The sequence below is a fragment of the Motacilla alba genome, chromosome 5 (genome assembly GCF_015832195.1).
Source record: "Motacilla alba alba isolate MOTALB_02 chromosome 5, Motacilla_alba_V1.0_pri, whole genome shotgun sequence".
In the NCBI taxonomy this organism is placed as follows: Eukaryota; Metazoa; Chordata; class Aves; order Passeriformes; family Motacillidae; genus Motacilla; species Motacilla alba.
The window spans coordinates 28,296,271-28,320,978 of record NC_052020.1 but is presented as its reverse complement, the minus strand read 5'-3'; the positions used below and the strand labels follow the sequence as shown (position 1 = coordinate 28,320,978).

The 24,708-nt window shown below is 40.1% G+C and overlaps 1 protein-coding gene across 11 annotated transcripts in view; it reads left to right on the top strand.

Annotated features, from left to right (window-relative positions):
- The window catches only part of SMOC1 (SPARC related modular calcium binding 1), a 161,242-nt gene that overhangs the window by 78,824 nt on the left and 57,710 nt on the right, over nucleotides 1–24,708 (top strand). For all 11 annotated transcript variants that reach the window (XM_038136806.1, XM_038136805.1, XM_038136804.1 and 8 more), the window contains 3 exons: nucleotides 750–862; nucleotides 11,021–11,120; nucleotides 13,541–13,588. In XM_038136806.1, coding sequence (XP_037992734.1) covers nucleotides 750–862; nucleotides 11,021–11,120; nucleotides 13,541–13,588 — 261 coding nt within the window. The remainder of the gene's footprint in view (nucleotides 1–749; nucleotides 863–11,020; nucleotides 11,121–13,540; nucleotides 13,589–24,708) is intronic.

The following is a 24,708-nucleotide window of genomic DNA, read 5'->3' as shown; positions in this document are numbered from 1 at the left end:
CATTAGAGTTAGACTTATCTGGGTATACTCTGTAACCGTGAGTTCAACCTAGAAGGGGTTAAGGTGATGCTACACTTTGCCATCATCTGAAGTAAGAGCTGAGATCTTAACCCCTTCAAACTCTGCTTGCAGAGCAGTTTTTTTCCTTGTGTCCGGAGTGAGTAACTGATATGAGAAAGTTGTAATGCATACCTGGCTGTAAGCACTGGGACTAGAGGTAAAAGCTGAGTTTCAGGAAAGCCCGGAAAATAGTGTATCAGCCTCATCTGAACCACACAGAGGGGAAAGTTCATATGGATGACTGGCTATTTTAGTATCTTCCTGGTAGAGTTACTCAGAAGAGGGGATCATCAGTTCTTTTCCATGTTGCTTACTGCTTGGCCTGAATTATTTGGTGAAACTCAGCCATCTAGTTTCAGACTATTAATGGCCTTTCATTGTGTGGACATTGTGCTCCAGTGCTGGTTGAAAGTAGCTTCCAGGATCCTTAGATGACCATAAAAACTATTGACTAGAAAATTAGACAGCTGTTAATTAACTGGCTTGTAATTTCATTGTCTGGGTTCATATTTGTCTTTAGGATTATGAGTGGTAACTCTATATCCACCTTTTGAATGTGCAGGTAATGGTCTTTTATGCTTTATTATTTATTTGTTTTGGGGGTTTTCCCTCGCAGCTGTGTGAGTCATCTGGTAACTTTTGGAGAGGCCAAATTGCAATATAAGTGAGTTTTGCCTTTCTCTTTCTAGATGCTGGCCAAAGCAAATGTCGATTAGAGAGAGCTCAAGCACTGGAACAGGCAAAGAAGCCTCAGGAAGCAGTCTTCATCCCAGAATGCAATGAGGATGGATCTTTCATGCAGGTAAAATTTCTGTTTGCTTCGTTCAGCCAGGCTTCAGGTGTCTGTGGGAGATTCAGTGTTAAGGCGTGAGCCAGGTGGTGATAGCAGAGTGGGTGCACACTGACCCAGTTACTTGGGTAAAAATTGGAAAGCTGGGAACTTTGTTAACCAAATGGAAGTTTTGATTCAGTCACAATACCTTAAAAGACATACACATATGCAATAGCATCCAGTTCCAGTGTAATACAGAAAAAAATGGCATTAATTTTCAGCGTTGCATAGAAAGAAAAACAGTTGCAGGGGAGGTCAGTTTTTCCATGGAGAGGGGCTGTAAAGAGAGCTGTGGCTTACACACACAGAGCAGGGTGGATGCAGCTGATTCTGCTTTTACCTCTGCTTCATCTATCTTAAGAAAAAAAGCAGTCTGTTCAGCCTGCTCCTTCTGCTGTTTACTTCTTGTACTCTGTAGCAATTTGGAGGACTGGCAGAGAGATGAGACTGCTTTGTTTGGGTTTTTGATTCCTCACTGTTCAGTTGCTGAAGTTTGCCAGAGCAGGGTAGGATTGAAGAGAGATACCTGGTTCTGTTCCCCCTAGCATATTGAGCAGTGTCCTAGTGCTGACTGAACTGGCTGTTAAAAATGGCTCATGCACAGTTTCCTGATACAGTTTCATGGTGTCTGCTCAGTTTTGCATGCATCTAAAAGGCCAAAAACCTGCAACCCTGTGACCTCCACTTTGTGGGTTTAGGTAAATCACAGAATGTTGTTTGCCTAACCTTCTATAGATTTCATACTGCTCTAGATACCTTCTTTCTTGGAGAAATTTTAGGATACATTGGTTGTTTGCAAGGTTTTGTGAAGGTAAAAGAAAGTCCAAAACAGAATCAATATTGGCTTAAAAAAGATGAGAACAGCAGAGAACTCTGGATTTGGTTCAAACATTTTGTGATGCCTGGGGGGATAGGAGAGGAAAGATTTTTTTTGTGATAACCCACCAAATATTTTATTCCCCTCCTCAGCCTTACCCTCCCATTATCTGGTGTGTGGGAGTGTTTTTGTTTTGTATTTGTTTTTTGATGATGATGTGAAAAAAGTTGTATTCATCCTGCAAACTCTGCATGCTTCTTTAGAGCAGCATTCTGTTCCTGTACTGTGTGGACCATCACGGTAGAGTTGGGATAAGACAAGATGGCTGCAGTTTCTTGCAGTTTAAGTGCATTTTCAATTGTTGAAATTTGATTTTGTGTAGAGCTTCTCAGATTCTGTTGGCATTGGAGGCTAATGCTTATGAAAGCTAGCACAGAGGGCCAACATGGAACAAAGTGTTCCATGTTAAACTTCAAAGTTCAAGAAGAAAGGGGTGAAGAAAGCAAACTTTGAAATGTCTATCGCCTGTCCATCAACCTCTTGGAGAGGAAAGTAGGTGAAATTTTTATCATTATAAAAGATAAGGCTGGACTGATAGTATAGTTGATAAAGCTTTGTTACAGACAGGTTTATTTTGAAGGTTGGTACCTTGGTACCAGTGTTTGGATTGTGGAGAAGTTGCTGGACTTTTCCTTGGCATGTTCCTTAGCCAGTGCTGGTTGCCAGTTGAGGGGCAGCATGAAACTGCTTACAGAAATTATGTGGTGTCAGTTGGCAGCCAAGTGATAGTTCACATTCTTCCTCCATTCAGTTTTATCTGTGAACACTAAAGTGCTTTTGTTTTACCTGGCATGATGAAGGAAGCCTCTGATCTCTTTGTATCTGGAATTAACTGAAATTCATATAATTCCTTGGTTCATAAAAATACCCTGTGTTCCACATACCTCATGAACCAGCTTCATCAGTTATATTGCAGCATTTAAGGTAATTGTCCCTGCATAAGATTTAAGTGAAAAATAATGTCCAAGAAAGCTAACTAGTTTCAACCTGCTTTTGAGACAAATATCCCCTTTAGCTTCTGGTCAAAACGAATTAAATTTTGATTTTAAAAAAGATGTATAAAGACTAGAATTTTGGTGAACAGTCTAAACAGTTTTGCTTCCAGCAACTCATGAATAGATCTCATGTGGTGGAGGTATTTTTGATACTGCATCTCTTGTGCAGAGAATTGAAGCTCCTGGGTTCTGCTCTACAGGGAGGCTGTGTTCTTGTGAAGTCCCTGAGCCCTTGCTGAAGTCACCTCTGGACTGTTGTTAGTTTATTCTGGTTCAATACCCAGTGTGTTGCTCCATCTAGACTCCAAAATCTCAGATGGGAAGTCTACGACTGAACAGCATCTCTCCTTGAAGTTTCTGAGAAAAATACCCACTGTACTCTTCAACATGGAATCCCCATCCCACCAAGAGTCTAAGCAGATGCACGTTTCAGGGTATATAAAGTTGGCTAGGAAGACTTTTTCAACAACTTCCCCCTTTCTGTGTAACTGTTATTGAAAGGGAGTTTTAAGTAGAAGAAAAATTCTGATCAAAGATGCATGCATATATTTAGAATATCAAATGTCTGAATTGTTACAGGACTCATTCAGGATGTAGATGACTTGCTTTCCAGGTCCTCTTGCTGAGCCAACTCAACACTGTAGGTATTCAGGTCCACATCGTTGTCTTTGCCATCAGACTTCAAGAGTCTGATTTTTAATTTTACTACTTAATTAATTGTTGGAAATTCTTGAAATTTTTGTAGGACTGAAACACAAGAGCAGTACAGATGTGGGAGAATTAGGTAGTAGTAACTATGTTCAGAGAACCTGCTTGGCCTTGACTAGATTGAACTGTTGCTTTTGTTGTTCATCATAATTATCTTCATTAAAACTAAACTGCAGTCACTCTGGGTAAACACTGAAAGTGGGGCTGTTCCTCTGAAAGCAGCTCAAGTTTGCCTTTTCAAGCTCGTGGAGCTGTGGCCAGTTCAATACTGGGCTTGGGGCTGGGGGCACTGCGGGCTGCAGGGGGGATGAGAACGCAGCTCCTCTGCCGCTCTGCGAGCGGAGCGTGCGCCACCTGGGCAGCGACTGCGGGAGGAAGACCATGCTCACCTTACTTCCTCCTGCTTCCCTGCAGGGCTGGATCTACCACAGTTAGATTTGGCAACAAGGGTGAAAGGGAGAAGGGCCTAAAGACAAAGGACTTAGTTTGGCTTGCATTTAAACCCTTTTGTAGAGGGACATCATGCGTGTCTTAAAACACTTGTATGATCTGTGTGGTTTTCATGGCCTGTGAAATTCAGACTGAAATCAGTGTTGCCACCAATTCTGTTGCTCAGATGCTCAGTTTTCCGGTTTTCTTATGCATAACTAGATAAAACGGGGTTTGTGTACTGCGTCAAGAGGAGCTGGCACTTGTCAATTCACTGGCTGTCATAACTGTTTCTATGCAATGTGTGTGCTGCTTCCCTTATTGTTGAGTACATGTATTGCAAAGATCTTATCAAATCCCCTTTTAGTGCTACTTAGGCATCCCAAATGTGACATGCATTTTTAGGATAAGGAAGAGGTGCCACTTGCAGGCATGATGGGACGACTGTAAATGGGGAAGCAGATCTGATTAATTCCTCTGGAATTGCCGTGTCTTTATATTTCAGTCTGTGTCAGGAATATTACTTCCTATAACAAAATCTCTTTACACTTAGCCCACAGGAATATAAGCAGGCAGATAAAATTTGAGTTATTCACAACATAAGAATGTTTGTTAGATACCAGTAATTTGATTAATTGTAGAAAACTGAGGTCACTTACTCTTACGCAGAGCTAACCATGACTAAAACCAGTTTGTGTTCCCAAGACTTTTGCCTTTTTGCTGGTATGCTGTATTTTCCATAAATGCCATTCCTTTTTCATGCTGCACTTAACCTGCTGTGATCTGTTCTTCATAAACAACAGGCACTAGTGGGTAATCTGCACTTTCTTTTGCTGCCTGGTGTCATTGGGCTTGTTGCCATGGGCTGAGGGAGACTTGCATTCTTCATAGTTTTTCCCCAAGCAGTTTTTCAGAAAAGGTTGCTGAGATTTTAAATGGGATCTGTTTCAGACAGATTAATATAAACATGAATAATGTTAATCCTGCCTTGGGGGTGTAGTTTTGTGGGACTTTGTGGTATGTCTTGCTGTTTGCTGCCACCTTCCACTGTCTAGTTGTGGTTTCTTTTCCTCACAAGTCTGCATAAAATTGAGGGCAAATATCCTTGGAAAGTTTCTTTGAGTTTAGGGTTCTTTAAATCTGGCTTCTGTTGCCAGTTATGATGTAGCACTGCAATTTCTGTTAAAGTGGGTGCATCAGTCAAACCTGTGGTCTTATGACAGGTCTGATAGTCAGCCCCTCTTATGAGGGGCTGCCTATCAGAGCAGTTCTGCATTGTCAGATAGCTTCCAGAGCATTACCACATCTTGTAACATAAATCTGCTTGGAAAGAGTAATCTGTATTATGGTCCATACCAGTAGTTTCACTCCACATTATGCTAATGCACATAAAAAGTTCTGTTTTCTCCCAGGTTCCCCAAACAGCCCTTTCTAAAGATGTGGGGGACCCTTTCAGCCTTCAGTGTGACTTCATCATCCAAGTCTGATCCTCTGTATTGGCTAGTGTATCATGATGCTGGGCAGAATTACAAACTCACTTAATGCAGCAGGGTACTGTGTAGACATGTCCTTCATTCCCTGGATGCTGTCTGTTACTCCATTTTTCAGTGTTCAGATTCCAACAATACTAAGCTCTCAAATAATTCACTTCTCCTTTCAGAAGAACACAGTCTATCTTGTTAGATTAAAAAAACTCTTAGTAAAGCCTCTGGTTTTTAAATGGTAGGTAGTTCTGGTTTTGTGGGGTTTTTTTTGGTTTTTTTTTGTTTTTTTTTTTTTTTTTTTTTTTTTTGTTTTTTTTTTTGTTTTTTTTTTTTGTTTGTTTTTTGGTTTTTTTGGGTTTTTTTTTTGTTTTTTTTGTTTTTTTTTTTTTTATTAAAAGATATCCCTTCTATAAAAGATGGTAGCTGTAGCTTTCTGTGGGTACTGCTCTGCAGGTTTGCTACTTAAACACTTGCTTTCTTCCTGTGGCTTTCATTGTGTTTCTCATTTGTATGTTGTGCCAAAGATAAACCATGAGTGGGTAAGGAGCTAAGAACTTTGGTTATTTATGGAGTTTCTTCAAAGAAGTACCAGTCGAGATAGCAAAGGAACAGGTTCTTAAAGCGAGAGTGGACATACTTAGAGGAAGTGACAATATAAGGTCCTTCTTAGTTTCAAAGTGTCACATTCTATGTCAGAAGCAGAAAGCCTCTCTTGAGGACCCTTTTCCTGAACTAAAAATAACATATGTGCCAGCGTGTGTGATGGGAATGCCCTTGATCACAATTAAGATTCTTTTGCTTCAGATCTTTTCTTTCCCTGGTTGTATGAACAGTGGAATTCCCGTGGAGGAAGCATTTCTTGAGTGGTGCATAGACTTGAAGGAGGTGGGTGCTGCATAAAGCCCATACATTCCCATAAAATGTGGGAACATTTGCACAACACCATTTGTGAAGAATTAAATATGAGTGGAGAGCAGAAAAAGTGACAAGAATTGTTTAAGGGGCTGCAGTCCAAAAGAAGTTTAAACACAAGATGCAGACTAATTCATAGCTCCCCTAAAATTGCCTATAAAGGTGAGGAAGGCTTCTGACAATAATCAGCTGACTCTAATGTAGCAAAAAGTATTACAAGATGCAGGGTCTAAGCATTACAGCAAGACATGTGAGCCAGAACAGAGGATCTCCATGCAGAGTTAAGATAAATAGCCATCAGGCCAGTGTGTGGTTGTGTGCCACTAACGTGGGTTTAGAGGACTTTCTAGCTGAGTCTCAGAGGCCTGAACAAAGGAAAGACTTGATTAAAGAATTGCTGTGTCACACTGGCTTCTGCTCCCTGGGTCAGACTAGATGACCTGCTGGCTCGGAGCTATTTATTTAGCTGTTTTTACGGTGTTTACAAGGAGCACCTGGATGCAACCAGGATTTGGAGTCTTGCATGGTGCTTTGAATGCAGTCTGTAGCTCTGCTGCCTGCCCTTAGCCTCAGTAGTGCCATTCAAAAACTGGATGTGTTTTTTCTTTTCTCATAGAAGTATAGCTTTCAATACAGAATGAATCTTCTTCCTTTCTCATCTCTGCCCTCCATTGTGGAAGGAGCCGGGAAATGTTTGTTTGATCTGTGATGGGATAGGAATGGATTGCTAAACATTTCGTCTGAACAGCAGTGAGAGACTAGTCTGAGTGTTCCTGTTGTCAGCCCAGTACTTGTCCAAGGTTCCTTCAAGCCTCTTCCAGTAAACTACCTCTTCCTGCAACTCCATGGAAACTGGTTTGAGCTATCACAGAATTGCTGCTTTGCCTCTGTTCTCTCCATCATATGTGTATACAATTTCTCTCTCCCTTCCAGTTTCTATCTGAGCAACATCCCCTTGATCCTCGTTTGTTAAATAGTTATAAAGGGATGCTGCTTGCTTGTCTGGACGCTTTACTTCAGAAGCTTGCTTGTTTAGAAGCTTTACTTGGGAATTAGGTTCTGGCATTGCCAGTGAGATACTGAAGAAACCCAAATAATGGCTTTTTTTCCTCCTGAGGAACTTAAGAAACAGAGTTATTGCCCAGTGACTACTCTTTTAATGTTTGCATATTGTAAGGAATTTTATGAGAGCAGGTATTTCATCATATGGCCAGTGTATTGGCTGCTGTTTGATTTCACACGTTGTAATGGCAGGGTGGAATAAGTGCTGCTACACTTTTAATTTGGGGAGTGATGATCTGGAGCAATTTTTTGTGGGTTTGTCCCTCATGCTTTTCATCCTTCAGTTGAGACACAGGCAAGATGACCTATCTCTCCATGAAAAATAGGAACAGTGTCCTTCTGCATGATCAGGGATTTGGCTGCTTGTAGTGCTTTAAAATGCAATTGGATTTTTTTTTTTTTAATGTACATGTTAGTGGGGTATCTGTTGAAGACCTCAAATGATTTATAGGTTTTATTTATCTGATTTCCTATTATGTAACTTACAATGCAGCTGTGGTGTGTTAATCTGAGATACCAAACTCTGTCGTGTGCCTTTCCAGCAGTAGCAGGCGTTTTGTAGCTGCAGCTTGGTTAACAATCAAGTCTATTAAGTATATAAAATTGTATTTTAGTATGTAAGATTGTATTTGCTCTGCTTCAATGCTTAACTTTAGAAGACTGAGAGCAAAAAAGTCAAACACACTTTTTCTAATGTTATTTTGATATAGTCAAAATTAACTCAATAACTGAGGATTAGATCTGTGCAGTAATCATCTGTCATGCTTGCATACTTACTTTCCTGATGATAAGTGCTTAAAAATCTCACTACTTTTGAGTGTAGGATGAGAATGAGGTTGTATTTTGGGTTGACAGTTGAAATTTTATTTAGAAATACAAGCTCAAATGTGAGGTCAATGGAAAATTTTGAAGTAAACCCCCACGTTTTGGATATTCATTGTTGGAGGTGCTCTGAAATAGTGGACATTTTATGTTTGTTTACACACAGTGCTTAGAAAGGGTACTGGATCAGCTATTGCCTTTACACTTTTCTCAGTGTCATACCAGTCCTGTGTAAGTGATGAAGAGTTTACTTTCCCTCCCAGCCTTTAAGCTGCAAACTCTAAGTTGTAGGCCACTGTTACGACCCTAAATTGTACTGAGACCTGGTCAGGTATCATGGTGAAAGGTAGCTAGCGTGTCTCAGTGTCAAGACATTCAGGAAAAACAACTGCACTGATTCTGGAGTTTTCTGCAGTGCCCATTCTTCATGGCTAGCTCTCTGGCCTTTAGGATAATGGCTGAGCTTTAATTGCAGCTGTTATCTGTAGAAGGGAAGTCCTTTGGTACTGCAGTAAAACATGTGGTTGTGGTTGTTGTGAAAGTGCTGAGTGCTGTCAGTCTCTGATTTTTTTTCCCCTTCCTTTTTCTAATGGCAATTTCTTTCTTTTCTTAATGGCAACATGGGGGAAGAAAAGGTCATGGGATACCAGTCCAAGGAAGACTAGCATTTCTTAGCCTAGTTATTTACAAAATTACTTCACTTTTTTATGGGTGTAATGTGCTTGGCTTCCATAAATGAGTGTATGTAATTTGTAGTTCTCCACTGATGTGAGTTACATAACATACTTAGTTAATGCATCTATCCTGAATTTATGTCAATACATTTTTTTTTTTTTTTACTCCTCTGCCATGTACTTTGTTATTTTTCTGGAGGTTTGGCTAAAGGACTATCGAGTGACTAATACTTGAGTTTTTTAAATGCTGGGTACACTGGATTTTTTTATATAATGTGACGTGGAATGGTCTTGCACTACAAACTCGAGACCCTATCCTGGCATTTCACTCTATCCTGTGGTAGGATTTTTACAATTAATTCAGCTTCTTGTGCTGTTGGGAATGCAGTCTTGTGTGTGTGTGTGATCAGCAAAGATAAACTCTAAACACAAATCCAAGCAGATCCATCACATTTGTTTTGAGTGTTCAATTGATTACATTGAGCAATAACAAATATTTTCTAACTTGATTATTGCTTATTGTAGTCATAGAACTTTTGAGTACTTTGCAATCAATATTGTGATATATTGAGAGAAGAAAAATGAATCTGCAAATAGCAGTGACAGTGACTGCAGTAACATGGGTACATGAGATGACTGTTGATTTTGGCTACAAAAAGTAAATGCTTGAGGCAAAATGATTGATTTGCACTTTAGTAAAACCCAAGATAAACAAGTAAAACCCAAGATAAACACGACGTACTGTGTTATAATTGCTCTTAGATCATGTTTTATGTGATATTCAAAGCCTTTTAAAAAAACTGTCATTAAGTCTCTGAACAAACTTTGCTACCTTAGGGCATTGAAGCCAGCTGTCAGCGAGGGGGAATGACTGGTTTTGCTCTGAAGGATCCCTAATGAGGGGACCAGCGCAAACACCCCATCACTCTTTTCTGTGTGAAGAGGACTGGAACTGGAAATTGGTTTCAATGAACTTGTTTGGAAAAAGAGAGAATGGACAGAATTCATTTTACAAGTAAAATAAAAAGGCAGCTTCTGAAATTGTCTCATTTAATGGCTTTTTTTTCAGAAATGTATTGAAGGAGCCATCTCTAGTTTATAGTAACAGGATGCACTTCTATACCGTTTCAATGTACTGATGTGCACCTTTAACTCCAGCTGAAAGTATGCTTGTTAGAATTTTGGGACCTGTTAGTGTTTACACAGATGCTTCTATAATGATAGTTTACTTTTATATCAAAGATGTCAGGAGCATCCTGAATTTCATCCAGTTGCTGGCTACTCTGGAAGCTGAGGCAAAGGCTGTCGTTAGATTTTTTAGGCTGAATTAAATTTTAGTGGTGCTGAATTAATGTCTCCATAGATGTTACTAAGATCAGTCTGCTAGATCAGAACTTACCTATTCTTACTTGAGAAGTTCTGTATCTAAATTTGTTATTCTGGTGTCTTTCTGTGGTGAAGGAAGGAACTGGGCAACTCTAGATGTTCAGTTCAGAAGAAGGGCTTTAAAGTCAATCAAGATGAATTTTATACTGTGTACTTTTTGACTCACTAGAATCTTCATCAAATGTTCTTAAGTCCATGTCAATATATGAGGAGCAAGCATGTTGGATCTTGCTCCTGCTGTGTGGTTTGACATAGTAACACAATAGAGCTTAAATGTATCTGGAGAAGGTTTGTTAACCAAGTCAGTATGGCACCTTTCCAGCTGTGTTACTCCACAAAATGCTTCTGAAATGCCTACAGATGCTGCTCTCAAGCAGTGGCTATGGAATTTGGGATAGGGTGGCCTTTCCATAACCCAGCTGGGACAAGTTTTTAATAGTAAACAGTAAGTGGGCTGTAGCAGAGGGTGAAATGAGCTGAGACACTACTGCTGCATCTCCCAGCTAAAGTGCTCTCAGATGATTACTTGTAACTTCTTTTGCCTCCTGAATTTCAGCTACATGAGCTGGAATAGGAAAAATCACCTTTCTTTGGGTGGGGGGGTGGTGAGGGAAGAAAAGATAATGATATCAAAGGTAGTCTTCTGTAAGACCTCCTCGCTCTGAAGCATATGTTTGTGATACCTCTGGGTTGGGACTTCCAATAAGATGCTGAATGATAATAAAGTGGTTGGTGATAGAGTGAGAAATGAAATGCCTGCTCTTTGTTTTATTAAACAGGTGCAGTGCCATACCTACACTGGATACTGCTGGTGTGTGACGCCTGATGGCAAGCCTATTAGCGGCTCTTCTGTACAGAACAAAACTCCTGTATGTTCAGGTACTGTGGGAGTGGCTTCAGCAAATACTAACTTTATAACCAGAGGGTTGGGGTGGATGCATCCTTCTGAGAGCCTAATCTTTTCAGGTGACTTGGCCAGTGTACCCCACTTAATGCTGCACTTTGGACTCTGAAATGTCCACCCTGCAATTAGGATACAGACACTTCTGCAAGGCTCAATAAGAAAAACCACTGAGGTGACAACCTGTGGCAGCCAAGGCAAGAGTCAGTGTTGCTGTGTACACAACACCAAAGATTTGCTGAACAGATGGGATAACTTTTTTCCATGAGCTATATCATAATGAAATGGTTCTTGGGCTGTATTTTGTGGAACATGGAGTAATTTTTTTGTACAGAGTGATTTCAGTTAATTCATGAAGGTGGTTCTGTGCAAAACTGTCAGTTTCTGGGGTCCTGCTGTTAAAATGAATTTGGGTCTTTTGGCCACGTTGCTTAGTTTAGGATCCCTGTGTTTGTGTCATGGGGTGGACAACACTGGGCTTGCGCCACTGCTCGCAAGAGGGAGGTCCAGACCCAGGCTGTTACTCATGTTTATTAAGTGATGTGTTTCTGGGCACTCAGCCTGAAATTACTTTGTTGCCCAGCAGTTTATTGAGACCGAAACCATAAGTTTCTTTAAAAAAGAGTAAGGTTTTTCTTTCTTCTCCACACTATTTGATATGGTAGTCCATGGCTCAAGTGGAATGAGATTGGGCTCCAGATTTTCATATGGCCCTAGTCAGTAGTGGTCTAGTTTTGTGAGCTGTTGTGAACAATCCTGCTGTGACAACACCACAGTAGGGGAGAATTGAAGGGCAACGCTGGAACTGTGCTGCCCTTCTCACTTTCCTGTTTCCCCCCCAAAAAATTAAAGAAGAAAAAGGCAGTAAGCATAGGAGTATGTTTCTAACATGTTCAGTGATGCCACATGGCTTCATGCTCTACAATCTGCACCTCAGGGGTTTTTATTATAGATCTCCTCTCACACCTTGCAGCGTTTGCCCTTTAGGTTGGAACATGACAGCAGTCAAACCTTTGTGATTTTGGTTTTTTCTCACCTTATATGGTATCCTCTTGGCTGTAGGATGTTCTGTGGTGATAAGCAAACTTGCACTTATTACTTGTGTTAATAAGTGACTTGCATAAGGGTGTGAGTTGAGTGGGAGAGCTGTCTGAGAACCAGTGACCCAGTGTACCTTGAGGAGATGCTTGGTTTTTCACAGACATGTGGAAAGAAAAAAAATTAATATCCTATTTTAGTGTAAGGTGCAATCCTACAACAATTTGGCTTAAGCCTTTAGAATATGATTTTATGACACCATTTCCAGTACATCATTTTGGTAGGGCATGTTTTAGACTTTTACTGATCTATTCAGTTAGTCTTGTGCTGTTTATGAAATAATGTTGCAGAAAAATAAAGCCATGTTGTACTGTAGGACACAGATGTTGGACATGCGATGACTAATACTGAGTTTGTGCTTACTGCTTGCAATTCAGCAGTAGATCTGTGGTGAACTGATCTGCAAGGGAAAGTGTCCAGGCAATAGTTTACCTTCAGAGTTTGTTTTGATCAGATTCCTGGGTCTGTCAGAGCTGCCTTCTTTAAAGCTGACTTTTGATCCATGTTTCCTGGATGTTCAGTAATCATTGGAATTGTTTAGAAATGGTGCATGGAAGAATTAGTTTCCTGTGAATAAAGCTGTTTAAGAAAATTGTGACAGATTTTTATACACTTTGGTAATGGATTTATTTGAAAAGCTTTTATTGCCTCTTCAAGTTTTAGTAGAAAACTGTGATGAAGCACTAAAGCAGAGTGCAGAACCAAGCATAGAATCATACATACTATGTAAAGATCCAAGTTATAGTAAACAACCCAAGATGTGTTCTGTTCAAGTACATGCTGGATCTTATTCAGTGTCCCATTTCAAACAGCTGGGGATGTTCAGGGGTTGGTTGAAATCCATTTTCTGCAAATTGTCCCACTTAATCCCTTTCCTCTGGAATACTGTGCTTGCATTCCCTGCACACTCTCCCCATCTGCTTTTGATTTGTTCTTCCTGACATTTGCAAATGAAAGAAGTGACTCTTACTGATCTTTCCTTCTTGCCCTTGGATTTATTCCACGTTTCTTACTGGCATGATGCTCTGTTGAGGACTTTCAAATCACTAGATCCAGCTACTAAAGATTTTTTGTTTAGCCTTATCCCAATTTAATGTCTTAATGCATAAAACTTCCTTATACTTTTCAATTTGATTGAAGCCACAGGCTCTCTGAGTCTTAAATGGAGCTGTTGACAAGCAAAATAGATGCTTTATGGGTTGAGATATTGACTGTATTATTGTGACATCATATGTTCTGTGTGATTGTGCAGCATCTAAATGGATGTCTTTTCTTCTTTTTTTTTTTTTCTCCCTTTTAGGTTCTGTAACTGATAAACCATCAAGCCAGGGTAATTCGGGAAGGAAAGGTGAGTGGAGTCCTGTGCTTCTCCAACTTTTGTAACAGCAGCTGCCCAGCCAAGTCCCTTAAGATAGCTCAGAACATGGTTTCCTAAGCAGCTCCAGGGTGCAGGGGTGGATGTGCCGCTAGAGCTCCCCTTCAGGAGGAGATAAAAGATGCCTGTTCTGCTTCCTGTGGAGTAGCAAAGGGTGTTCTCTGCTCTGTGCTTCTCAGCTGAGTTAAAGTATAAGAATGCTGAGCTTCCCAAAGGAGTGGCTGGTCCAGAAAAACTTCTGCTTGTTCACCTTGAAGTAACATACTGAGCATTTCTCAGTAAAATCCCTAGAGATTAGGAAGGCTGTCAGTATGATCTGTATTCTGGGAAACAGGAGTGCCAGTGTCATGGTTGTGGCTTTGTATGCATTGAAAGTTGGGGTTTTTTAACAGTGCATAAAACCCTCTGGCCAGCTGGAGCAGTGCTGGGTTAAATGTTAGCAGTGCTTGGAAATCACAGGCATTGATTCTTCTTGTTTACACTCCTGTCTTCAGTCCTTGCCTTTCCTGAGCGAGGCATTAGATGGGTCATTGTTCTTCTCCTGTGAGTATTGATAACTCTTCCCTGTGTCCCCTGGTTTGCATTTGCTGCAATGGTTTTGGGAGGGTTGACCACTGAAGTATACATTGAGGAGCACTCAAATATGTCTTTAGGCCTTTTCCACACCCTAATTTTCAGCTTTTTTCCCCCTCTAGCCCCAGTGGAGAGTCAACTTTTGAGTTTGTCTCCATACTCTAGGAAAACTGTGCTGAATGCATCCTCACTTCTGCTGGTGAGGATGAATGCTCTTTCCTGGGGGAAGTTCCTGTTTTGATAAGCAAAGCAGGATTTTTGGTGCTAACCCTCTAAACCAGTTATTCCTGACGCTTCAGAATGAAGGAATACACTGATGCCATTACTTTGAGGGACATCTTCCATGCTGGTAATGTCAGTCAGGTCCTGAAAGCACTTAATGGGGATTTGATTGCTCTGTTCAGAGCAGAGATGTATTTTGAACATATCTGCTCTGCAGCTTATTGCTTGTATATAATAGCTTAAGGTAAGGAGAAGAAATGTGCAAGGAAAACTACTTAGTTGACACTGAATGCTGAAGCCTGTTTCTTATTTTAGGTAAGGATATGTCTCTTTAAACCTGTAATTATGCATTAATGTGTAATTGGCACCTGAACACATGGTTATAATTCTGTTAATGCAATCATTGCCAGTCTAGCCTGAAGTACAAGCAAATCAAATAGCTCTTGAAATCTGCATTATTTTGGAGTTATTTGTAGGCTTTTTACCTGGGTAGTCCTGGTCTGTTCTAGAATTGAAAGCAGCTGACATTGGATTTCATGAGAAACAGGAGCAAAAGGGGAAAACATCTGAACTTGTTTTTTCTTCCACACTCCCTTTATTAACTCAGGGGTTGGAACATGCAAAAAGAAAACTGTAAATGGAATGAACTAATTTAAAATTTGTAATATAAATTGATTCTCCTTGGTGCTGCCTGTGGCATCCTGTTTCAAGGATGGTATGCTTGCTCACGTGGCTGCAGAAACGTCCTGTGCAGTAGCTGTCAAAGGGGAAACATTTCCCTTTGGGCCAGAATGCTTCAAGCAGTCATGTAAACTTTCTGTCTCCTGCAGTTCTGAATTTGTTCATATCTGCTAGAAACCCACACATAAGTAAGTCTGGCCCTTTTCCATCATGTTAGAAAAATACTTATGAACAACTATTTAATGAGTCTTTTAAAATCAAGAGGGCTTTTAGAAGCTGTAATAATTTGGTTTAAAATTTGATGGACGTAGCTTTACTTTTTCATCTAGTGGTGAAAATGACTAATCTAAAAATGAATTTGTCCTTCTTATCAGTTGTTTTGTTTTTTTTTTTTCTTGCCTTAAGTTACCTTGATTCAAAATTCCAGTATTAGGTCCTGTTGGAAGGAAGCTGGCATCAAGAATAGCTTGGCTTTCTTGAAGCAAGATGATTGCTTCTCTGAATACTGATGGCAAGCCAGCATGCATATAACCATTTGTTCTAGCTGAGTGTTCAGACACTTGTTGCCAAGATTACCCTTTGCAAGGTGACAAAAAGGGCAGGATGAAGAGAGGTCCAGCAGGAGCTGGGTCAATGGTGACTTTTCTGATGTAGAGGCACAGCCTGGAAACTTCTGATATCTCTTTGGACAACTGCCATCTGATTTTGGAGCTTTTGGAATTTTCCCATTGCACAGCAGACTCCTCTCTCTCTCTCTGTCCCTGAGTGAGGGTCTTATAGTCAAAGAGCATATCTGGCACAGAATAGGTACTCTGAGGAAGACAAAGAATAGCTAAGACTTTCAAAAGTGATTTCTTTTTTTCTCATTCATACAGGAATGTAAAATATGAGCTAATAAACTTTGTGCCTTTCAAGTCTTCAGGGCAAAAGGGTGGAGGCTGCTCTGCCTTGGAAACAGTGTGGATGGGTAGGCTTATGCTGCTGGGTAATAAATGAAAACTTTACTAGCGCATTAGCTCTCCTTTAGAAGAAGCAAATTATGTTGGAAGGAGTAAAAGGCTGGTTGTTGGTAATAACTCTTTCTCCATATCTTTTGCCTTCTTTTCCTTCCTATTGAGCTCTAATTTCTGGGGCTCAGTAGGTATGGAGTACCAGAAGATATGAGGTAACACATGATTCCACTCACAGGCTCTCTCATTACTGATGAGAAGAAAACAAAATAGCTTCATGTTCATGTGGCTTGGCATGTAGTTGCAGAAAGTGGTTCTGTGGAGCTTTCTGCAGAGAGCAAGCAAGCATGCTGGCAAGAGATATTTCTTCTTTCTAAATTCCGCACTCTGGTTATCCATATTTACATTGCTGCTATTGCTGTATGATGCAATGCCACTTAGTCATACAATTTGCCCCATACAGTAATTGAAATCAAATTAAATTGGCACCAAACCTAAAAACTTTAAAACAGGCCATATTGATTTGTTTTGTGCCTGAGAAGTGTTCAGTTACTGGGAGGCAGAGCAGACCTGGGCCTCAGGAGATGGAGGTGTGTTTGCATGAGGTGGAATGGAAACCCAGGCCCTCCAGGGCATGCTTGCTTTGTGACTTTGCAGCTCAGACACTTACCAATGTCCTTTTTGTGCTGAATTTTTCCCATAAGGGAAAAACAAGTTCCCAAGAAATGTAATTGCTCTTCTGTGAGATTAGGATATCCAGAACCTGCAGATTTCTTTTTCTCTTTGTACAGTCCTTTCTCATAAGGAGATTCTTGCATTAATTTGCTCCAGTTGCTGCTTAGTTTGCCGGTCCTGAGACACTAGGAAAATGCATGCTGTCCTCTGGAGGTCTGAATCTCCCCAGTCTCTCCCCACTAGGATGTTGTTAATGTTTTAAGAAGCAGTGAAAGCCATCCTTGGAGCCAACCTTACTGGATTTCTTCCCTGCCTAAAGAATGCTGAGCATTCCTTTCCAGCCACAGGGACATTGTGCCATACTTTGAGACAAAAGAAGTAAACATGGAGCAAAATAAAGTTTTATTTTCTTTATCTGGGAAGTGTTGGGGTTTTAGCTCAGATTTAGCATATTGCAAACAGAAGTAGTGTCTTTTACAGTCACCAAGAAGGTTTTGAAAGCAGTCTGGTTAGGAATGAGAAGGATGTAAAAAACAGCCAGGTAACTGCTTATCTCTGTAAATTCACCTAATTGTCCTTCTTAAAACTGGAAACAGTGAATTAAAAGTGAGTGAAGAGGAAATATATTCAAGTGGGGATACTGGTTCATTAATGGTAGTTTACTGTTCTGGACACTGTATGATACCATTTTTAAACCAACTGAATGAAGTGGAAAAAGATGGATCCCAGTAATCTGGGATTTAAAGGTGATGCAACTGCAGGGTCAATTTGGGCTGGAGTACCTTTCACTGTCAGTCATGAAGAGTCTTGAGTGGTATGAGCTCTGTTTTTCTTTTATAAAGTCTTTAGCAGGGCAAAATGTTCCAGACCTGTTTTGACTTGTCTTGTTTCCCTATTGCAAAAGCTGACAATAGCATCTGCAATTGCCTGAACAGTTGTTGGTGAAATGTAATGGCTCTGCAGAAAGCAAAGCCCAGGCTGAGCTTGTTGTACACTTACTGTCTTATGTGTAGACATGACTCTCGTATGGAGCTGCAAAAAGCTTTTTCTCAGTGTTTTGCAGCATACAAGAAAACACTGAAACAGTTTGAGAAACCTAAGATGAGCAACTTGAAATTCCTGCTGAGAAACCTAAGATGAGCAACTTGAAATTCCTGCCAATTAAACATGTAGAATTGGGTTCCTTTTTGTGGGTTTAACTGTCAGAAATTAGTTTAAAGGCAGGCTTTGTTGGCAGGAAAATCTTGGGCTGCAATTGCGGGCAAGTTGGCCCATTCTGTGGCTTTTTTTTCATGCTTTTTTCCAAGAGTCTTACCTCTAGAAAATGCTAATGGCCAAGTTATGCAGCCAACAGACTGAGCAATTTGAATCAGTAATGAGCCATTAGTGTGAGTCAGTAATTAGGCTGAGCAGTAAAGGGCGAACGCTCTCCTCAGGCAAACCCAAGCAAAGGAGTCTTGTGCTGATGAAAATAAATGGAGCTGCTTGTACCTGAGGACCTGGAAGCTCTGTCTGCTGGTGGTAAGAAGTCAGGTGCAGCTGGCCCTAATTCACCTGCCCTCAGCTTGCAGGGAGAGGAGCACGTGGCCTCCACAGGGGTTCGAATGTCTCACAGAAGACAGATAATAACTTGACAAAAACCATCAAATTGAAACGTGTCTAAAACATCAGACTTTGGTCTTCACCTTCTCCAGATCTTTCTGGATTCAACTATGTGCTGATCAAATCTGAAACACAACTGTGCTGTTACACAAATCGAGCTTCAACTGTGTCTCCAGCCTCTTAAACACTGAGAAAATGCTTTGGTGTCTTTAGCAGTTAGTGGAGAATACAGGAAAGAGAGAAATACTGTGTGGCCTTCATCAGTAAGATGAAGTAAATACAAGTTCACTGAGGCAGTATGAAGTCAAGTGGTGGTTCTAGTTGGTGAACACCATCTTATGTTTAATTTCTTGCAGAACGTTAGCAGGTAGCAAGTCTGCAGAGCTACCCAAACAATTCATCTGGATACCTTATGTTTAGTGTATATATTTAAATAAAAAAATATACTAATTTAGAAATCCAGATGGAGAATTTTCATACAAGTATCATTTTCTGAACTGTTTAACTTCATCATGTAATGTTCCTAGACCAGGACTGATGTGTTTTCAGGTTTTTTATGGGTAAAAGATACACATGTGCTGAAAATGTGCACAATTTGATGCTTGTGGATAGAGCTGAGTGTGTAGTGTAGCTCAGTGGAAAGTCAGACTCTACTATGCATATGTAATAAGTCTGCTTCCTGAAAGCAACCAATTTGCTGTGTGTGTGTGCTGCAGGAGTGCTGCAAGTCCTTCAGGTGTGCAAAAGCTTGATTTATTCTACCACACATTGATGGTGACAGTTTCTCAGTCTACTCTGTTGAAATCAGGGAGTTAGGAAACAATCTATGGGAGAAATATGAATATGTGCTGCTTTTCATGAAACTAGGATAAAAGCTCAGTTGACTGAGAAGTTATGTGGTTAGTGTAAAAAAAAAAAAAAAAAAGCAGTCCTGCAACAGCTCAAGTGAGCTGTGAGCAAAATTTCTGTAGATGGAATTTGTAGCACATAAGATTTTGGTTAGCTCATATTTATACTTCCAAGCAAACTTAGAAGTGGAATTGAAGTTTGCTTCCCTATTATAAGAATAGTTCTGTAAAAACTACTATTAACTTGATCAGTAGGTTTGCCAGCTTGTAAATAGTCAGAATTCTCTTGGGTTCTTATTGCTATCTCTATACTGTATATCATCTACAAAATTATTTATTAAGTTCCAGTTAAATGTAACTGTAGAAAGTCAATTTCACAGGTATGGCAGACTGTAGTTTGCCAACATAACAGATTTTATTAGATAGCAAGAACCTGGCTTTTAAATGGGAATTGTGATCAATTTTTTGAGAACAGAGGAATGTAATGTTACAATACTGTTGTATATTGCATAACTTTTTCAGAGCAGAACAATGTTCTAAAAAGCACTTAGATATATCGCGTGAAGCAATCCGATCTTTGAAATATTGAAGTCTAGAAGTAAAACTTCAAATTTGTTACATAAACAGTAGAACTAAAACCAATCCTTTTGGTTCCCCACATTGCTGCCTTGTCTGAAATTGTTTAGTTTTCATCAAGACTTTTTTGTGGGCCTCAGAACATATGTATCAAATTTGAGACTGAAGAAAGTTTCATTGGCAAGTATAAAAGAAGGCAAATTCTGTTTTAAAGTGTATTTTGTTTGATACAATGCAAGAATTCTGCTTTCATCTATAAAGTAGCAGTTCCAGTTGGTAGCTTAGTCTATATAATATGACTTAATAAAATTGTAGTTTACAAGTGTTATTATAGCAATCTACAGACAAGTCCTGTCTGTAATGTCTTAAGAACAGCTGTAAAGGTTTTTAAATTACTAAGTCATGGTATTGAGCAAGCTGGTGAGTAGATCTAATAAGTAGACTAACAATTGATTAAACAACATCTGTTAAGGTATTATTAACTGTTTATGTGCTATACATGGATTTCTGGTGTCTGATCATTACAGCTTGCAGAGAAATGGAACAAATTTGGGGTCTGTCAGTTGGTGTTGTTTTAAAATACTTTATGTAGGCTCAAAACCTTTTCTCTTTTTAAAGAGTTGTTGACATTATTCTTCTCATGCTTTATACAATCTAGACATCTGAATGTTAGTGTTGTTCTCTTTCAGATCAGAGTAATGCACCAGGAAATGTGTTTTGTCGTGGTGCAGGTGTTTGGTCAAGGGGCTGGAAATACTTTCCTTTCAACTCCTTTCCCCCATGAGCTCTGTCAAAGTTTCTCTATAAGAGAAATAAACTATGAAATTGTGATGGGAAATCTTGAATGCATGCAGACCATGTGTGCCCTTAAATAAGGTAGGAAGAAGCTGGAGAGACAACCCCAATGTTTGTTCAAGTTTCTGGGATGGCACCTAGGGGAATTAAAGCTTCTTTACAACAGATCTATCTGGAGTAATAGCTTTCCTCTGTGTGCTCATCTGGACTTTTGTTCTATGTTGACAGCAAGGGAGCTGTATTGCACATCTTTTGATAAAGGATGGGAGAAGTCTTCCCCAGAGACTGAATTTTTCTAGGCAGTGTCCATGTCTTTTATTACATGTTCCTGTGCTCAGCTTGGGGCTCAGTTTCTGATGGGACCTTCAGGTGCTGCAGCAAAGCAATTTGTGTAAGGACTTGACAGGTTTCATCTTGACCGTTCAGCTTCTTACAAATATGCCATTAAATGAGATGATTCTTAAAGTCAGCTGTCTCTGGTTCATTTTCAACAATACATCAGTAGATGTCTGGCAGTCTGTAACTTGAGGATAGACCTTCACCTTAAAATAAAAATATTTCAATGTTGAGAAGATGTTGTCACTTATACCATGTGTACACTGAGTTGCTTTATTCTGTACATACACATTTCCTTCTGAAACCCATTAGATCCTTTGGAGGTCCTTCCAGCAGTATTGTTACCATATCAGATTCCCTCTGTTCTCCATTCCTTCCCTCACAGAGAACAGTTCCTTTGGTGTCATAATCAAATAGAAAATCTCCTTTAGACAATATTCAGATTCTGGGGTGAAAAAGCTGGGGCTGTGTAGTTAGAGAGCAAAGTTGTGCTCACTCACTAAAGCTCTGACACTCCTCTTGAATGATCCTGGGAGGAAAAAAAAAACTGTGGAAACAAGCAGTGGAAAAACATATATTCCCTCTCCCCTCCTTTTTCTTCATTTTCACACATGCAATACAGATATAACAGTGAGGCATCCATTCTCTTTGCCTGCAAGGAAATGAAAAGGCGTATTGTAAGCCCAAGGCTAGCCTGGTTGTCAGCCAGGAATGAGTCCTCTAAAGGAGAAAGGGAGAGGGGCTGGCGAGAGAAAAAGCTGGAAATCAGGAGCTGGAAGGGGGAAAGTACACTCTGAGATAGGTCGGCTGCACATGGCTAGAGGTGGCAGGGGTCTTGTGCTTCCTCAGTATGCAGGTGTTGGGAGAAAGGAAGGCAGCTTATACACAGGCATGTGTCTGGGGGAGCAGGGTCAAAAATTTAGACTATTTACTTAATCCTTTGGAAAGGCTTTTTTCTCTTCTGTTTTCTTTTTGTGTTTAACAGACTGCTTTACAGGGGACACGTGTGGTAATTAACACATGCAGCTGTAGGGCTTCAGCCATATGTCTGAATTTCAAATGGCCATTGATCTGGCAAATTTGCTGCTGTCTCCAACCCCCCACTTATAGGCCTTGAAGATGTGGGAGAATTTATAGAGTCTTTACCTTGAAGAGACCAGAGCTGGGAGGAGAGGAGTGAAAGGGAGTGTGAATGATGCTGGAGAGAGAAGGAAGAAAGCATGGTATTGCAACCACACCATTCCATGCCCCTTGCCCCAGCTCATCATATATTATATTATCAGATAGGTTCAGAAATGTTTCCAAAGCCAGGGATCTTGTTATTACTATATAAAGCTTGCATAACAATAGTTAATTTTTTTTCCTTGATCAGAATCACAGTGTTCTTGTGGGCATTTCAGATGTGTTCCCTTTTCCACAGCTGCAAATATCTGGGCTCTTGCACAGCCTAGAAGTGACAAGGTGGTAGTTGATTGTGGACTTTGAGCAGCCTTTCAGGAGGGGGTGTCTGTTGGGCTGTGTGGAAACAGAGAATACTTCACATCAAAGCAGAGGCTCCTGGAAAAAAGAAAAAAAAAAAGATATATTGTAGGTAGAATAAAACCAGAGAGGCTAAACTAAACAATCATAAGGTGGTTGTTGCTTTTGCCAGCAGTGATCAGGCAGCTGTTGACAGTGCTATAGAGCTTTTTGCAAACTTTGCTCAAAGTTTGGGGCAATGTCAAGTGCTAAAAATCTTGCTATGAGATATGGTGCCTTAAGCAAAATATTTCTTTGTGTGGAAACCTTTTTGCTCACTGTTCTATTTCAAATGTCACTCAAGGCAGTGAGCCAAATGGAAGATGGTTCAAAATTAAGATACTGTAGCTTAAAATTCTGCAGTATCTATAATACTTACAGTGTTTACAGGGTGAGAGAGTTCTTCTACCAAGTACAAAGCTATTAAAAGTTAAGCATCTCTTCCTCTACTTCCCCTTCTTCAATCTATTTTTAAACATTCTCAGTGCTAGCTATTGCTGATTTCTTGATCTCATCACTCACTCTACAGCATAAGTAATGCTGACACTTTGGAGGTGTTTCTGCTTTGGATTAAAAAAAAAAAAAATCACCAACAAACACTCCTAATAGTCTTTAGTCCAGCTTTTGGTGACTGTGGTTTACCCAGCCTGTATAATATTGCTAGTCTGTTTCTCTGTGTTGTGCCTTGTCTCTCCAGTTTCCCTGTGAAGCTTAGTGCCAGGACTGTGGAGCAGCCATGTATTACACTGCCTGCTCTAACTCACCTCCCTTTTCTCAGTTCATTAATACAGACAGTACTCCTTCTTGGAACAAGATGGCCTAACATCCCTCCTATGGATTGGCAATAGCTTTTCCAAGTAATTTGGTTGTAGCCTATATTGTTATGCACTTGGATGCAGTTTTTATTACACAGATACAGAGCCTAATTCTTCTTTATTCAGTGTTTATTACAGCTTATTTCCTTTCAATTGCTAATCTCCCTGAAGAATAAGGTTATTTCAGTTCTTCCCCTCATCTTCATTACCTTGATCCCTTTCTGTAGGAAAAAAAAAAAAAAAGGAAGTGCTGAATTTACAGCTGTATAATTGCTGGGTTGTATTTACCACAGCCAAGCTTTTCTATGCCATTTGACCTGTGAAGGTGTCTGCTGGTCAAAATGAGCCTTGGAGACTCTGCTTTGAAACTGACTGCCATCCCTACAGCCAGCTGCCATTGGTACTTGGTAAATATGTCATCATTCCTCAGCAAATGTGTTAGGTAGTCATGATTTTTGGTAATAGGTAGTTTTTGGTGCTATGTGTTATGACCATACCAAAAAAACCATTAAGTCCCCCTGATTCTTTTAGCTGTGTCTCTATTTCCCCTCAGGTGTGTGTCTCAGTAGGGGGATGGCATTAGACTCTTGAAGGACAGCTTAAGTACACAGCTGAATGAAAAATATTCTTTGCTCCCATTGGGAGCCTCTTTCTGCAGCCTGGATGTGTTTTTTAGTTTTGAAGGCATTCCAATAGCCTTCCCAGGTGTTGTCGAAGCTGATTTTTTGCATACTGAAATTGTTGCTGGTTCATAAGGAGAAGAGCCACTTTCCATGGTGGTCGAGATTCATTTTTTTAGCTGTGCAGAACATTGCTAGCAGCTGTGAAACATCAGTCTGCAATGACAGGCAGGCTGAGATCCTGTCTGAAAACTTACCAGATGACGGAAGCAGAGCCTGGAAGCTGAGCTGGGACTCTGAGCTTTGCTCCCCTTCTCCTTTCTCAACAAGTAGTTGAACTAAAGTGTTTTAAACATTCTTACATTGCTGGTGAGGATGGGCTCATAGCTTGTCTGCTGCTAGATACTATGTCCTGAAATCATCTTAATTATTCATTTTTCATTATTATTGCGAAATTATTATTTTCATTATTATTGTGAAATAAGCATACAAGTCAATATATGGCACTTACATGTAGCATTTCTAGGCAAGCTGTTCAGTGGGGCTAATGGACTCTAGTCCAAAGAGGGATTTTAGTGTTGTCCTTGCTGCTGCATAGCTTATTTCAGAAGATAGATGAACAAAGTAAAAGAATGAATTTTGAAACCATGGGATTGGGAATGTGGTCATCTTTCAAGGTAAAAGTATTGTATAGCTTATACAGTAATTAAAAAAAAAGAGAATGCTTTGGTTTTTAACTCAGTAAAGTAGCCAGAACGGCAGTTGGGTAGACAAATGCAGCAATACCAGGGAAATAGTCCCCTTTTCCAAGGAATTCCAGTGCTTTAACTATGATGGAAGGGAGAGACTAAGCTCAAAGGGAGAAGGGCTTGAATCTGATAG